This window comes from Sesamum indicum, linkage group LG4 (assembly GCF_026168435.1).
Source record: "Sesamum indicum cultivar Baizhima isolate 11 linkage group LG4, ASM2616843v1, whole genome shotgun sequence".
Taxonomy (NCBI): Eukaryota; Viridiplantae; Streptophyta; class Magnoliopsida; order Lamiales; family Pedaliaceae; genus Sesamum; species Sesamum indicum.
The window spans coordinates 12649451-12665421 of record NC_142660.1 but is presented as its reverse complement, the minus strand read 5'-3'; the positions used below and the strand labels follow the sequence as shown (position 1 = coordinate 12665421).

Below are 15971 nucleotides of genomic sequence, written 5' to 3'. Positions count from 1 at the left end.
AGATTACACCACAAATTAAGAAACCTTTAATTTACATTTAAGATAAAAGAGTTTAACATAATTAGACAAGTGGTTAAGTTAATTAGTTTTGAAAATATATCCAAGCTTTGGTGAGCTTGCTGAAAACTGCATATCTGAATGTCTTGTTGAGCAGTATTGTTCCGTATATTCCCCAAAATCCAATAATAAAACCAAGTGCCAGAGCAATATAAAATCCAGGCGTTATAAACTTATCATCATCGTCAGACTCCGCTCCTTCAACTCTTGGATTTGGGTGATCTCCAGGGCAAGATTCATTGAGCGGCGGCCCACACAAACCAACATTACCTATATAAGCCGCTCCTTCAAAAGTAAGACATTGATTGTCCCGTGGAATTCTTCCAGACAAGTTGTTGTATGACAAGTTCAACACTCCAAGCCCGTTCAAGTTGCAAAGACTAGCCGGAATCCCACCTGAGAGGTGGTTTCTTGACAAGTCAAGAAAATTCATAGACTTGAGCTCACCAATATGTTGAGGAATGGGTCCGACCAAATTGTTGTTGGAGATATTCAATGCCACCAAACCAGCTAGTTTTGTGATGTTCATAGGGATTTCACCTACTAAACTGTTGTCTGAAAAATCGATTAGCTTCACAAGGCCAACACGGCTGGTGTACTTCACCTCATTTCCTTTCCACATGAAATACGCACTTTCAAGGGAATCAAAACTTCCCGCTGGCATCATCAGGGTATTTGTTGGAAGAAACAATTCCCGACTATACGAGGAATGCTCCGTCGAAATATTCTTGTTGGCAGATATGTCTAAGATTTGGAGGTTTGCTAGGCGACATATGTTTGAAGGGATGTCACCGTAAAACTCATTGGAGCGGAGGACTAGAACTATTAGCTCTGGGAAGCTCTCTCCTATCCAAGATGGTATGTTTCCAGTAAGTCTATTTCCTCCCACATCAATCATCTTCAGGCCTCTGCAATTTCTCATAGTTGAGGGGATCCCGTCCGAGAGACTATTGTTACGTAAATGCAACAAAGTAAGAGCACTTAACGAGCCAAATGAACTAGGAATCTTCCCCCACAAGTGATTGTTTGCTAAATTGAGATATCTTAATGATCGAAAGCTAGCAAAACAATCAGGAATCTGACCAGAGAAAAGATTGTCCGAAAGGTCGAGCAAAGCCCACTCTTTGACATAGCACAAAAAATCCAAGGAACCTGAAATCTTGTTTCTTGATACATCCAAAGATATCCCAGAAAGGGCAACATCTGGTGACGTTAAAAAATCTGTTGAGCTGAATGAGAAGTTCGGAAAGGAACCATACATTTGGTTATTTGATGCATCGAGGTACAAGAATGTCGGGATGGTGCCACCAAAAAAACTTGATACGGTGTCTGAAATCCCGATACTGGATAAGTCGATTGTTTGTAATTCTTTTTGTGTTTTGAGCCAAACAGGGTAATGTTTCACTAATTTACACTGCGCCAATTTCAAAGTCCGTAGTTGGAAAGGAGGATCAAAGGTAGGGTCGAAATCAACTTCTAGAAATGAGTTGAAAGATAAGTCCAGTTCTACTAATTGAGAGAGAGTTGGAATGCTATGAGTTAAAGTTCCACTAAACGTATTGTTGGAAAGGCGTAACGATCTCAATAATGGAGAGAATGATAGATCTGGTATTGCGCCAGTAAATCCATTTGAAGACAGATCAAGAAAAGCAAGAGATGGAAGTTGTAGGTAGCCTTCTCGGATGGATCCACTCAATTGGTTACTCTCAAGACCTAAGTTGGTTAAGGAATAAAATCTTGACATATTAGGCAACAATCCTCTGAAATTATTCCAACTCATATCAAGAGACAATAGTCTTTTCTCTAATAGCCCACCTGACAGATTCATCATTACTTCATTAATATCACCACTCAAATTGTTTTCAGACAGAGACAAGGTCACTAAACTGCTCAGATTAGTAAAATACTTGGGGATCCCACCCTGGAGACCATTTCTATAAAGGCTGAGAACTGTAAGTGACATCATGTCCTCAAAAACATCAGGAATGGGACCAGCTATGTTGTTATCATTGAGTATTATGTAAGAAAGACCAGTACTGCTGAAGTTTGAGAACCAACTGACTAATGTCCAAAAGTTGGATAGATGGGAGTTGGATAGATGGGAGTTGAATGAGAGATCAAGAAACGTAAGAGGCGAGGATCCATTGATTTTGGGTAGGAAAGAAAGAGATATTTCTGGGAGAGCTCCATTGCTCAGGCTCAACTCTTGTATGGACTTCAATTTGCTTACTGCTTGTAACCAATTGGTAGCCTTTGAGAGATCTGTATAACTGAGATCAAGGTATTCAAGTGAATCAAGACTAAAAAGCCAATCAAGGTTTTCACTGTTGCAATCATTCGCAGAAATATCAAGGTAGAGCAATTTTGATAGGTTCCCTATCTGATGTGGGATTGGTCCACTGAAATTAGCTGAACGAAGATTGAGATTCTGTAATTGGGTGAGTGAAGCAATGAAGTCGGGAATGGGGGCATACTCAAAGTCATTGAAACTAAGGTCTATGTGTTCCAATTGTTGCAGTTCAAGTAATGAAGTACTGATCTTACCTCTCAAGAATTTAAAACGAAGATCCAATTGTGTGACATGATTGGTATGATTATGACAGTAAACTCCAATCCATTCACAGCACTCTCTTTTATGTTCATCGTTGCCCCAAGAAGAGAGTCGGCCATATGTGTCGACAAGCTCGTCTTTGAAGTTGAGAAGAGCTTGTCTCTCCCTATCCAAGCACCTCATTCTGTTAGTAGTATTATTGAGTTGTGATGAATAAGAATGTCCGCACTTTAAGGTTACTACTTGAAACACAATAAGCAGTAAGGGACGAAGCTGAAAGGACTTCATGGGGATATAAATTCAACTACAGTTATGTGTTTGGGTTATGAATTTGAGATGTTGTGTCTCTTGCACCAATCACTGGTTTGAATTAAATCTTTGAGCAAATTAAAATAAGTCAACCCCAACAACAACTACAGCGCAAACAAACACTAATATAATTACAATACTTAGGATTTAATATATTGCCGTATGGACAACGCAAACTGACTTTTTATTTGCGTGCGTGCATTTCTTCAGGCTTATGAATTATGTGATTCTTTTATTACAACAAGAATTGAAGAAATTTTTGGACTTTATTACAATTTTATACTCTTGTCACCTGAACTAACTTCTTAGTAGGCGTGTCATCACTGTCTTGGAGTTTGCGCAAAAGTCAGTCAACCTCAACAAGCCGACAGGTCATCCAATGACTTGCCTTAATTACCATACTTAAAATAAGATATAACATCCACCCCCCACCCCCCAAAGAAAATGAGAGCAATTACAAAGACAATTTAAAAGCAATCTTGGCATTACATAATAATTCCATTCATGTGGACAGATTAAAATTACACTAAAAGTTTGACTTAATTACATATATATTCTTGAGTTTCAAAAAATTAAATTTAGTATATTTATGTTATTTGCTTTTATTTGACAAATAGACCTGATTGTTAATGATATTAAGGACTTCGGCATAAAAATTGAATAAAAATCCAATTTTTACTCATGAGTTGAATGATTCAACTTATTTGACAATTATATAAAGCCCCTTTAAAGTTTGAGCTACGTGCAGGTATACCACTCTAAAGATTTAAAAATTACATATATCCTTACTAATATTGATTATCATCCTGCAAATATTTTTAACATTTTATAATACTATCAGGCATCATTAATGTAGTAACATGATAAATTTTTAAATTAATTATTAGAACAAAATCATCAAAGGTTCTCTAAAAGTTTGAACATGTATGTTTCAGTTAATACTATGTATAATATTCTTATTGTTTTATGTTAATTTATATTAAAGTATACAGATCTAGTTATAAAATAAAAAGTTGAAAGGGGCAATTGTAATATGACAATCATATTTCAAACTTGATCCGATTGGAAAACACACTGCCATGGTGAAGTAGTATAGGAACAATGAACTATATTATAAATTTGTTAGTTCATTTTTTTAGATAAAAATAATAATTATATTATTACATCAATATTTGAACAAATTGAATACATTAATATAGTTAAAAATTATAATAAACTCATATATATAAAAATGAGACAAACACCCACGATACCACACATTGGGTGGACTCGAACCTAAATTGCATTTGTTGAGCCTAAAATAAATAAACCTCATGCATTCTCTGTTTCTTCGTGAAGTAATTAATTGCATTTGTACCACCGTTACATATTGAACAAAACATGAAACTCCACGCTCTTGCCTTCCGAAAGCTACTCATTTCTTTCCCTAATTTATTAGGACAAATTGATACATCTCCAAAGAGCAACCTCAAAAACACAAGGGAAAAAGATTATTGCAATTAGTGAACCTATTAAATTAGCTAATGAGGATCAAGTTCCTCTAGAGAAGATACTCTTTGTTAAGGAATTCTGTTTATGGAACAAGCAGCTGCGCTTTCACTCATATCCCGTTCACAATGTCTTGCCCTCCCCATATCGATATGCGCTCAGTCGTCTTCTCAACCTGCAATTTCAGGCTTCTCTACATGATACAGAAATCACTTATAGTTAAGAGAAGAGTTAGAAACCATTATCACTGACCTCATCGTTCCAGTTTGTCCTATAAAGCATCAGCAACAGTAGAAGCGTCTGGAGAGCCATTCCAGCTACCATGCCACCCCAAAGGCCCTTCACGTACGGAAAAAAGTTCAACAAAAATGGCATATGACAGCTGTTTAAACAAGGGAACGGAAGATATGTAGTTGCTGCTGAAAGCGATGGACATAGAAGTAAACCTACATAAAGTGTGCAGGATTTGACAGAGTGCTTTTGCAAAATTTATGTCAAGAATTAGAGGAAGTAGGGGTGCATGTTTAATTTAAAAAGGTTAGCATTAAATCAAGAGCAGAGTTAGAACTTCAAAAGTAAAAATTACCATCACTCCCATATTAGCCACATAACCAAGAGCGTATCCTAGAGGAAGACCAAATATGTAATAACAAGCCAAATTAATGTAGGCTACCAGTGCTTGCCACCCACCTCCTATGGCAACCCCTGCAAAGTGACTCCAACATTGAGATGAGACAGGAAGGACGGACGATCATTGAAGATCAATCATAGACAAACATATGTATTACACTTTAATAGAATCACACCTGATATCACAGGCTGGACACTGTTGAGAAGCATTGTAATTGCAAGAAGACCTGAAAGGTGTGTAACGGCTCGTTGCATAGCTTTGCTGTCAGTAAATATTATAGCTAGATGATTTCTCGTGGCAAAGACAATAATCATGCAAAGAATCCCAATAAGGAGTGACTGGACGACAGTGACATAGACTGAATATTTAGCTGCTCTGGAATGTCCTGATCCAAGCTCATTTGAAACTCGAACACTGAGAAAGAAAAGATTCGGCAGTGAAAAGGTTCAAGCCTATAAACTTAACACAGTGGAAAAGCAAGAAACAGAAAAGATTAGATGTTCTTTTCACTAAGAAAGTATAAATCTCTTTCATCAATTAGTTGCATTCGCATTATATCTCCGGAACTTGGCTGCATCATGTGCACTACAAGACTTGATAGGTTATGAATGAAGGCCACGACAAACTCTAAAGCATGATAAGCATCTTCACTTTTACCTTATAGCAGCATTGATTCCAATGAATACCATAAGTTCCCAGTTATTCACATTCATGCTGAAACATAAACCAGAGAAAAGATCAATATCTGAATACATTCCCATGAATATCAACCACAAAGTGAAGTAAGGTTATATATTATATATAATGTTATACAGATTACACGGCTTTGAAGAGTGTTGTTCTGGAGTAGTTTATATAATCTCCCTCCCATTGTGATGAAAACAGAAATAAGTCGTCGTACATTAGTTAGACATGATAAATCTTCTACTCAGTATTGCTGTGGGTGTCTGTGAACAGGTGTGTCTACATACATTCATATATTTATGGTAAACGAGGTTGTAACAAATAGGAACTCACCAAATAGAAAGGGAACCAACTGCAGTTACAGAATTACTTAGATGGCCAGTAAGGATTACTATACTTGTCATATACCAGATCTCCAGGCATTGCATGATAGCAGATGCAACGGATAGCCTCACAAAGGCCCATATCTCACTAAATGCAGACCAAGAATATCCCTTCCAGCCATCCGTGCACCAACAGACCACATAAATATATTGTGCAATTGCAACTCCCCAACTTGTTATATCAAATGCAACAGCAGCACCCGTTGTTCCCCAGCGAAATATATAAATGAAGAGCCAACAAAGGAAAATTTGTGAGATCATAGCAAGAAATGTTATCCACACAAGCACAGAGACTTTGCTCTGTGCTTGAAGAAACTTTTGGGTTGGAAAAGACACGGCTAATGAAAACAATTGAGGAATAGTTATGAGTGAGTATGGTCCCACAAGATTTGCTATCTCATCTTGCTGGCCAAGGAGCTTAAGTATTGGGGTAGCAAAAAAATAAAGCGGCAAAAGGAGGACACAAGAGGCGAACAGAATTATCATTGATCTCTGCATATAAGTCCCGAGCATCTCAATTTTTCCAGCACCAAACGCCTGGCCACATAGTGTCTCTAGAGCACTTGCCATCCCAAGCTAAACATAATTCAAAATCCAAATCAGGCTTCATGTTCCTCTCCACCAATTTCAAGATAAAGCACCATTATTTATGAGTCTAATGAATTATGTAATTCTTTAATTAGGATTTTTATTCTCATGACCTGAAGTGGTTGCTTACTGGACATGTCAAGAAGAAAGCTTCTACATTCAATCAATAATATTAATTCAACACAGTATTAGTTGCTCCACCTGCCATTTTCAGTCTCTCTACTCTTTTTCTGATGTATCATTGATGCACATTAATTGAAACCCTTAAATTCCATTCACACAGAGTAGAAGAAAGGGGATTTCAGATAAAACGACAAGTTTCTATTTCCCAAGAACTAACTAATCAAAAGGATCACCCTCGCCACCACCCCACCGCCATTTGCTCATCCGCAACACCAGCAAAACTGAACTCAACTGTACTAAAAGTTCTGAGTTACTACTACGAAGAAATGTTACTACCAATGAAAACAGGCGAAACTGCATTTGTAGTCCTCCTGACCATTCTGTGAAATCAATTACTTTCACTAGGAGAGGAATATACTCTTTAACTCCATACGTACAAATACTTCAAATCCAATAACAAAATGGAAATTCCAATGCTGTAGAGAATGAAACAGAAAAAGATGTGAGTTGCTGACCATGACGCCAAAAGAGAATGTGGTGATAACCGAGAGTGCAATAGAGAAGGCGGCGAGTTCAGTATCACCGATATGTCCGACGAACATGGTGGCGATGGACTCGATGGCGGATTCACACACGATTTGGAAGGCTATGGGGCCACCAATTCCCCATAACTTCACTGATTCTATACAGAAAATCCTCCACCATGCCTTCAGCCCCGTTGCCGGAAGGTAGTCGCCATCATCACCGATCAGGTGGAGATTGGCAGAGCTCCGCTCCACCAGCGGCGCCTCCATTAAACGAGGAAAGGACAGCTTGGTGCAATGAGATAGATTAATCAATACTGCTTCTCTCCAGTCTGTAGACTCTTACAGGGATTTGAACCCAAGCGAGAATCACGCCAGGGGGAGCTGCGTCCGGGTTTTGCACGTTTAGAACTAATGAATAAATTTCAGATTCCAAATCAATCCAACTCAAACGCAATATATAAGTGGTACGTGTACGAAATTAAATTTTAATTTTAAAATTATATATATGAACTGTATAAAATAGGAATAATTATGCTTTTCTTTTACAAGGTTCGATGTAATTAAATATAGATTTTTTATGATTTCAAAAATTATATCTGGCAAACTCTTATGTCACTCAAAATTCACTGAATTTATTGATACTAATAAAAAAAATGAATAAAAATTTATATTTATACTCGATTGACTTATTACCAAATTATTGCAGGTCAAACAATTTTTTCCGTCTAAACTATCCTTATAACAGTGAAGATATACCTCCTCACATGAATTAACGCCTAAAGATGTATAAGGTTGATTTAGTCATAAAAAAATTTATTTGACCTGCAATAAATTAATAATAAGTCAATTAGGAGTATATACAAAATTTTTCTAATTTTTTGTACATATCAATAAATTCAAAAAAATTTGAAACGGAAAAACTTATTTGTGTGACGGAAGCAAAACCTCATAGGTGTTACATATAATTTACCAAATTACGGAATTCTATATATAATTATACCTAAATTCAGAGGAGGGGAGTCTAATTAACTCTCTTTTTTATTAGGATATATAGGAATTTGAGATGGTTATTAGAATAGTTAATTTTGAGATATTTTAGCATGATTTTTGACATGTTTTATAACATCTGTTTTATTAAGGGCGCGGGTTCATTCTATTGTTTTTTTTTTTTTAACAAATTCAATAGTTTTAACAAATATTTAGGGGTTGGACTAAATTTGATGGAATTTTCTAAACGTGGGGTACAAAATATGATAAGAATAAAACATGAGGGACCCATTCGAATAAGTGGCATAATTAAGAGACCAAAAGCGATATTTACCCAAAAAAATAAAGCCGAACAACACAAGAAATCACTTGGTCGGCATAATTACAGAACCAAACGGGCACTAAATACGATTGAAGTGGTTGTTAGTAGCACGATTATTGTGATTTATAAAAAAATACATTCCTAGTAATTTGGAGGTATATTAAAAAAAAAAATTGTTAGGTGAAACTTTCTTAAAATGAAGAGTTGGGTAACATCTTAGATGAAGCGTCTGAAGTCTGATTATTTTCTATTAAAGTGTTGGATCCATATATTTAAATCAAGACTTTCCTTGTGGATAATGTATTTTATAATGCAACCCTAATACTGTCATTAATGGATCCATGTGGAGAAGAGGTGCGTGTCTGAACATGGGATTTTATTTCTCAAATAGTGTGTGTTTTTTAGAGGTGTGAAGTTGGAAAAGAAGTCGGAGTTGTTGGGGTTAGACTTGAGAGGCGGCCTTGCGAAGCTCGAGTTAGTATAAAGAATGTGTGTCAGTGAAGAGAGGTAGAAGAAAAATATGTTAGTATAAAAAATGTGTGAATGATATGTGTATAATTTTTTTTTAAATAAAATACATAATATCATTATTATGCACGTGTTGAATGTATGTTCAATGAAGTAAGAGATGGTAATTACTTGGAATAGGTTTGGAAATTGGGATACTTATAAATTCATTTGAATAGATAAATTACATTATGATGGATGAATAAATCAAGATCGTTTTTTATTTATTGAAATCAACGATCAAAATGACTTGAAGATATTTTTGAGTCGATAAAACGTGGATTTTGGAATGCTTAGAGGGTTTTTCTTTAGAAGTTATAATTGCATGATTATATCAATATTTCAATAAATTGAGCAACTAAGCAATCTATTAATATAACTAAACATTATAAAATAAATTATAATAAATTCAAATAAAGTAAGATAAACATTCCGTGGTTTATCTAAAGGTGTTAGACTTGCATTTTATTTTCCCAAGAATGGTTTTCGTAAAGACTCAGATAGCACAAATTAATAGGTTTCATCTCAAGACTTGGATCAAACAACTTCAAGAAAAAATCCGAGGCTTTCCTCACTTAATTAAGCTGAAAATTTGCAAGTAATGGGACACTAAAAATACATGCAGATAGCCGGTCCAAGCTCTTGACGTTAGCGAAAAGCAAAGAAACATATGATCACAAGCAAATACAACGAAAATGATGATGCTAAATGTTGAATTTCATTGCTGGAAACATCACCTCCCCTAATGCCTTCCATTGGTGATAGGGAGATGTCCATTAGCTGGCTTTTCACTTGCAATGTCTTGCCCTCCCCACTTTCGCATCCGTTCTGTGGTCTGCTCCACCTGCATGGATCCATTGGAGACAAATTCTTGAAAATTGGTGTTTCTGGTTTTAGCTAGGAAAGAACAGCCATTAAGAATCAAAACTGACCTCTGCTTTCCAGTTGGTTTTATAAAGAACGAGCAAAAGCAGCAAGGTCTGTAGAGCCGTTCCAGCAATCATTCCTCCCCAAAGTCCCTGGAATTGAACAAAAGTATGAGCATAAAGGGGATTTCAGAATTGATGCTATGTGGGAAGAGGGTAATTGTAAAGTATAGAGTAATGTAGAAGTTAAATAGTTCTTGGAAATTCTTACCACCACTCCAAGATTAGCCACATAACCAAGAATATATCCCAGAGGAAGACCAAAAATGTAGTAACAACCCAAGTTAATGTAAGCCACTAGAGCTTGCCATCCACCTCCGACTGCAACACCTGTAAGAGAGCTCAAAAACTTAAGGTTGTAGACATGCGAAAGGCGGTTTTCTTGATATTTTTGGTACAGGTGATAGATGTTCCTGCAGTATATGAGAAATCTGATGTATACCTGATATTACTGGCTGGACGCTGTTGAGAACCATTGTGATCCCAAGAAGGCCTGAAAGGTGGGCAACCGCTTGTTGCATATCTTTGCTATCAGTAAAAATTATGCTGAAATGGTTTCTAGTGGCGAGGACAATAATCATGCAGAGAATTCCAATCAGGAGTGACTGGAAGACTGTAACATAGACAGAGTATTTGGTGGCTCTTGGATGTCCCAATCCAAGCTCGTTTGAGACTCGAACACTGAAATGGAAAATAACAGGAAACCAACAGGTCTTGATGATGAGCAGACCAGAATAGATGCATTTGAGGAATGGAGTCGTCATCAAGTGTTAAGGAAGAGAAAGTGTCTATCTGAAATCACATGCATATATAAAGAATCTGATTGAAAATGTCCAATAGCATCTGTAATTCTTACCTTATGGCAGCATTGATTCCAATGAAAATCATGGATTCCCACCCATTGATATTCATGCTGCAAGATAAAGGAAACAACATGGGTTAGATTCTGACTTGTGTACAACAGAGATTGCCGGAACAAATAGTGTGATCTGAAGTAGATTATTACAATTTTACACATAACACATTCATGTAGTTCATCGAACAATAAGTAAATCATCTCCATGGGCATTTAGGTTAATTTACTTGGCTAGTTTTCCACTTTCATTGACATTCAATAACTTAGCTAGTTATCTTCTGGAGAAAGTTCTTTTTGCTGAAAGCACGAACAGTCCGAAATTGGGAAGTTGAAATCTGCAGCTTCGCAATAAAAGGTATTATGAGTAGATGCCAAAAGTTGGAACTCACCAAATAGAAAGGGAACCAACTGCAGTGACAGCATGGTTGAGATGGCCAGTCAGAACAATAATGCTCATCATATACCAAATTTCCAGGCACAGCATCACAGCAGATGCGAGTGACAGCCTAACAAACGCCCATATCTCTTTGAATGCAGACCAAGAGAACCCCTTCCAACCATCCTTGCACCATCCCACGACGTAAATAAACTGTGCTACGGCTGCACCCCAGCTTGTTATATCAAGTGCCAAGGCTGCACCGATGGCGCCCAAACCGAGCACAGCAACAAATAACCAACACAGAATAACTTGAAAAATCAGAGAAAGAAAGGCTATCCATGCAAGAACAGAGACTTTGCACTGGGCTTGTAGAAACTTCTGGGTGGGAAATATGACAGCAAAGGAAAAAAGTTGAGGAACAATTAGTAGTGTGTATAACCCAGCTGGCGTTGCAATATCGTCCTCTTGGCCGAGAAGCTTCAAGACAGGTGTGGCAAATACGTAGAGCGGCAAAAGGAGGACACAAGTGGCCGATAGGATTAGGATTGAGCGTTGCATATAGATGCCCAGCATGTGAACTTGACCCGCACCAAATGCCTGGCCGCACAGCGTTTCAAGGGCACTCCCCATGCCAAGCTACAGTAAATGTACATCAGATTAACTCCGTTCATATTTAGGTCAGATCTTAGGATATGAGCATGAGAAAATCACAGTCAGAATATCTGGAATCAGCGTGCTTAAGCGTTACTGAATCCCAAAAGTTCTCGTTAATGAAATAGAACTGGCGTCGCTCGAATTTATTAACTAAGAAATTGCAGCAGAAATTTGGCAAGCAAACTAGAGATAAAATGTTAAACATTTCTCTGAGAGTTTTTTGCATTCTTAACAGGCTATTCATCAATTTATCCACTCAACTTACGACATATTTAGACATGCTTGACTAATTCAAATTAGATATCATTTAACCATTTCCTGCATCCATAAATCTTACTTCCAATTGTATACGGCGACTCTTTCATAAACTGGAATATTCAAATGCCTAAATTCATCTACCAGACCAAACAGTACTGGGTAAATTCTAATACAAACCTGTTTGGATCAAAATTAAATCAATCATATGGCAAGTGTAATACACTTGTCGTGTGACTGGTGTAAAGTTAAGGGAAAGTAACCAATCACATAGTAAGTGTATCACACTTGTTCTGTGATTGATTTGGTTTAGTCAAACCTGATCTATACTAGAATTTTTCGACAGTACAATCAGTCTTAATCATACTCTAACCCCATTTAGAATTTTCTATTCCGAATCTTATTACATCTTCTATTCCAATTAACATAAACATGTTACTTATATAAAAATTATTTCATCTATTTTATAACTTTATACGCGCAACATGTATATATTAATTGAAATAGAACATCCTATAGAATTTCAAATATAAAATCCATATAGCTGCAAGCCACCCCAAACATGGCCTAAAAATTAAAACTGCTTCTAAATCTCTGGTAATTCCTGTAGACTATTATTTTTAAGTCTCAAATCTCAAAGTCCTAAATGTTATAAAAACTTTGAACTGCTAAGAAATTATTGCTTGAATTAAGATAGAAAAAAATAGCAAGTGCTAATGACCTTATACTGAAAAGAATATATATATACATATATATATATACATTGATGCCAAACATCAAGTGGACCAGGAATGGAGCTCTCCATCCTGCAGAAAGGCTACTTTCTTAATGGATCTGGTGCCAAGATCTTTAATAAGATGGACATACATTTTCCTTTTTGCTGCCCACTAAGTCTTCTTATTATTTCTTTAATTTATTATATGGCTATTACATGAATGGTCAACTCTCATTATGGAGACAGGGTTGGCTGCCTACAAAATATGCTTGTAGATTTCAGGTAACAATATTGACAATAAAGAAATAGGTTTGCCATGGCACGATCAATCAACCTTGTCAAGTTATGGGCTTCCACTCACTCACCCCACTTCGTTTTCCTTCATTGTAAGAAAGTTAAGTTTGTCCGGTTCTATGTTTGAACGCCACTAATTATGCATTTGCTAACACCATTGATTGTGTTGTCACAATTATTTAGCGTAGACTTCACATTTAATTGTTTTGATAACAGTTATCTACTGAGAGATCAAAATTCAATATTTTATTTTCTCCCTTATAAAGAAGAAAACATTTTACTATTACAAAACACCACATTCTTTATTAAAATATTTTGAGGCCAGTACAGTGAGTTTCCTTCTCACTTTTCATATCGTACACATTGTATATATGCATAACTGATGTATTTAATTTATTAAATTTCCTCACTAATAAAGCTGCGTTCTCTAAATCTTTATGCCCACACATAAATCCAGAAAAGGCAGCAAAAAAGAGAAAAAGAAATCATGATTCCATCTATGCGCCCCCATTTTTTTGGCTTGAAACAAAAGGACGATAACATCATTATAATGATTTTAGCGGAATAAGATGTTGTAGCTACTCATAGGATGATAGGAATAAATATAAGAATAGCTAAAAGAATATAAGCAAATTCTGATGAAAAAACGAACAGAGTAACACCCTGCATACGCTTCTAACACAAACTTAACTGCATAATACTACTTTCCTTTAGTAGTTTGTTAAGCATAATATTGACTAAATGAAGCATTCATTTCTAAACAAAAAGAGAAAATATTCTGTTTAAAGAGTCACTAACCATGAAGCCGAAAGAGAATGTTCCGATGACGGATACAGCAATCGAAAAAGCGGAGAGCTCAATATCTCCTAGATGTCCGACGAATATGGCGGTGACGGAGTTGGTCCCGAACTGACAGAGGATTTGGAATGCAATGGGTCCGGCTATCCTCCATAACTTCACCGTTTCTATGCAGATAACTCTCCGCCATTCCCCCGTCCGTCTCACCGGAAGGTAGTCTCCGTCATCGCCGATCAGCTCGACGGTGCTCCGCCGCTCAAGCAGCGGCGCCTCCATTTGAAAATGACCGGAAATTAAGCAACGGACAAGAGGAGTATGGATGACTGAATGATCAGTCTGTAATCCTCGGCTCAGTTTCTCACACACACGCACCCATGTGTATCTGTGTGTGTAAGTAGTTAGTTATGTGCGACGTGAGATAGGCGAAGGGCATGCGTTATTCGTTGTGTCTATATAAGGTTTCAGGGGTTGGGCTTTTCAGTATTCGCATTTGAACCCCTAAACTTTCGGAAAATGAAATAAAACCCCCCATACTTTAGGAATATTCTAACTTTAGACTAATTATATGATAAGTATAATATAATAATTGTATAATTAGTGCACAATTCAAGAAAAGTGATCAATTATAGGACAAGTACGATTCACTTGTTATATAATTGGTTTAATCGATTTGGATAAAAAAAGGTTTCATACTTTATTAGGTACGGTGTAATTAGTGCACTGTATTTGAACCCCTGAGATTTAATGTAATTATACATAAATTACATGTGTTTTGAAAAATTATATCTAGTACCCATGAGGTTTGCTTCCGTCTAACAAATAAGTCCCTCCGTTAGTCCTAGTTCATTGAATTTGTTGATATTAACCAAAAAAAAACTGAATGAAAATTTGATATTTACCCTCAACTGACTTATTACTCACGTATAGCAGATCAAACAATTTTTTCTGATTAAACTACCCTTATAACAGTGAAAATATACCTCATCGCATACATTAACACGTGAAGATGTATGAGGGTAATTTGATCATAAAAAGATCTATTTGATTTGCAATAAATCAGTAATAAGTCAACTACAGATAATTTTTTAATTTTTTTTATTAATATAAGCAAATTCAGTTAATTTTGACTAACAGAAGGACTTATTTGTTAGACAGAAGAAAGTCTGAGGCGTACTAGATCTAATCTTTTAAAGAATGTTTATGTATAATTACACCAAATCTTAGGATACGAGAATGTAATATGCCTCTTTTATAAGTCAAAAATCTTCTATTTTAAATTAATATTGCATTTTATATTTTATTTTATCTAACTTCAAAATGAGTACTTATTTATATCAAATTCTATCTTCAAAATTAAAACACTCACCCAATTTGTATTATTTTAAACAAATTCATGTTTTGGAATTAAGTTTCATCATCCCAAAATAAATAAAAACGAATAATTTATTTTTTAGTTTAATTATAAACTTTTTAATTCCTATAATTTATCGTTCCAAAAGAAAAAATAAAATAGAATTGAGTACGAACATTTATTAATTCGTTGGTTGGCACGTGACCAACAGATACTGAAATAATTAGACGGAAGTACTTTAATCGTCTTTTTAATCAAGAATGGATGTCTACATTCAAATCGGCATAGAATTGAAAAATTGGAACTTTTTAGGTCAAAAATAAAAATTTGAGGAATTGAAAATTTACTAAAGTAAAATTTTTCACTAATATTTTTGTTTAAATAAATAAAAATTATAATTGACACGTTCGATAAGAACAAATTTACATGTCATGACGAATTACATACACATTAAAATTATCGAAGTCGTGCATTGTGTTATTTCAATTCATAAAATTCATTAATAATTGAGCCAAATTTGAAAATTTTACGCTATATCATGTAACGATATATCATACAGATCTTCCATCTCATTTTTAAATTTATT

General features: G+C 35.7%; 3 protein-coding genes across 4 annotated transcripts; all 3 read right to left on the bottom strand.

Annotated features, from left to right (window-relative positions):
• Nucleotides 1–62: 62 nt before the first annotated feature.
• Nucleotides 63–2995, bottom strand: LOC105160699 (receptor-like protein EIX2). Its single transcript, XM_011078178.3, has one exon. The coding sequence runs from the start codon at nt 2894–2896 to the stop codon at nt 83–85; it is 2814 nt and encodes a 937-aa protein (XP_011076480.2). The 5' UTR covers nt 2897–2995; the 3' UTR covers nt 63–82.
• Nucleotides 2996–4218: 1223 nt separating this feature from the next.
• LOC105160451 (protein DETOXIFICATION 35) lies at nt 4219–7761 on the bottom strand. Of its 2 annotated transcripts, none has more exons than XM_088879294.1 (7): nt 7330–7761; nt 6054–6679; nt 5694–5750; nt 5212–5450; nt 4992–5110; nt 4658–4787; nt 4219–4580 (listed from the first exon to the last, which is right to left on the bottom strand). In XM_088879294.1, the coding sequence occupies exons 1-6, from the start codon at nt 7606–7608 to the stop codon at nt 4677–4679; spliced, it is 1431 nt and encodes a 476-aa protein (XP_088735420.1). In that variant the 5' UTR covers nt 7609–7761; the 3' UTR covers nt 4219–4580; nt 4658–4676. The 2 variants fall into 2 exon arrangements, with proteins under 2 accessions (XP_088735420.1, XP_011076125.1); XM_011077823.3 differs by having other exon boundaries at nt 4658–4744.
• A 1834-nt stretch (nt 7762–9595) lies between these two features.
• LOC105160450 (protein DETOXIFICATION 35) lies at nt 9596–14452 on the bottom strand. Its single transcript, XM_011077822.3, has 7 exons — nt 14035–14452; nt 11329–11954; nt 10940–10996; nt 10526–10764; nt 10295–10413; nt 10090–10176; nt 9596–10001 (listed from the first exon to the last, which is right to left on the bottom strand). The coding sequence occupies exons 1-7, from the start codon at nt 14308–14310 to the stop codon at nt 9900–9902; spliced, it is 1506 nt and encodes a 501-aa protein (XP_011076124.1). The 5' UTR covers nt 14311–14452; the 3' UTR covers nt 9596–9899.
• Nucleotides 14453–15971: the final 1519 nt, after the last annotated feature.

Excerpts from the sequence above, each read along its gene's own strand:
- LOC105160699 (XM_011078178.3), bottom strand. The coding sequence starts at position 2,896 with ATGAAGTCCTTTCAGCTTCGTCCCTTACTGCTTATTGTGTTTCAAGTA.
- LOC105160451 (XM_011077823.3), bottom strand. The coding sequence starts at position 7,608 with ATGGAGGCGCCGCTGGTGGAGCGGAGCTCTGCCAATCTCCACCTGATC. Across the intron at positions 5,751-6,053 it reads GTTGGTTCCCTTTCTATTTG|CATGAATGTGAATAACTGGG; the intron begins GTGAGTTCCTAT and ends TTTATGTTTCAG. Across the intron at positions 5,111-5,211 it reads TGTCCAGCCTGTGATATCAG|GGGTTGCCATAGGAGGTGGG; the intron begins GTGTGATTCTAT and ends GTCACTTTGCAG.
- LOC105160450 (XM_011077822.3), bottom strand. The coding sequence starts at position 14,310 with ATGGAGGCGCCGCTGCTTGAGCGGCGGAGCACCGTCGAGCTGATCGGC. Across the intron at positions 10,765-10,939 it reads GGAATCAATGCTGCCATAAG|TGTTCGAGTCTCAAACGAGC; the intron begins GTAAGAATTACA and ends TTTCCATTTCAG. Across the intron at positions 10,414-10,525 it reads CGTCCAGCCAGTAATATCAG|GTGTTGCAGTCGGAGGTGGA; the intron begins GTATACATCAGA and ends GCTCTCTTACAG.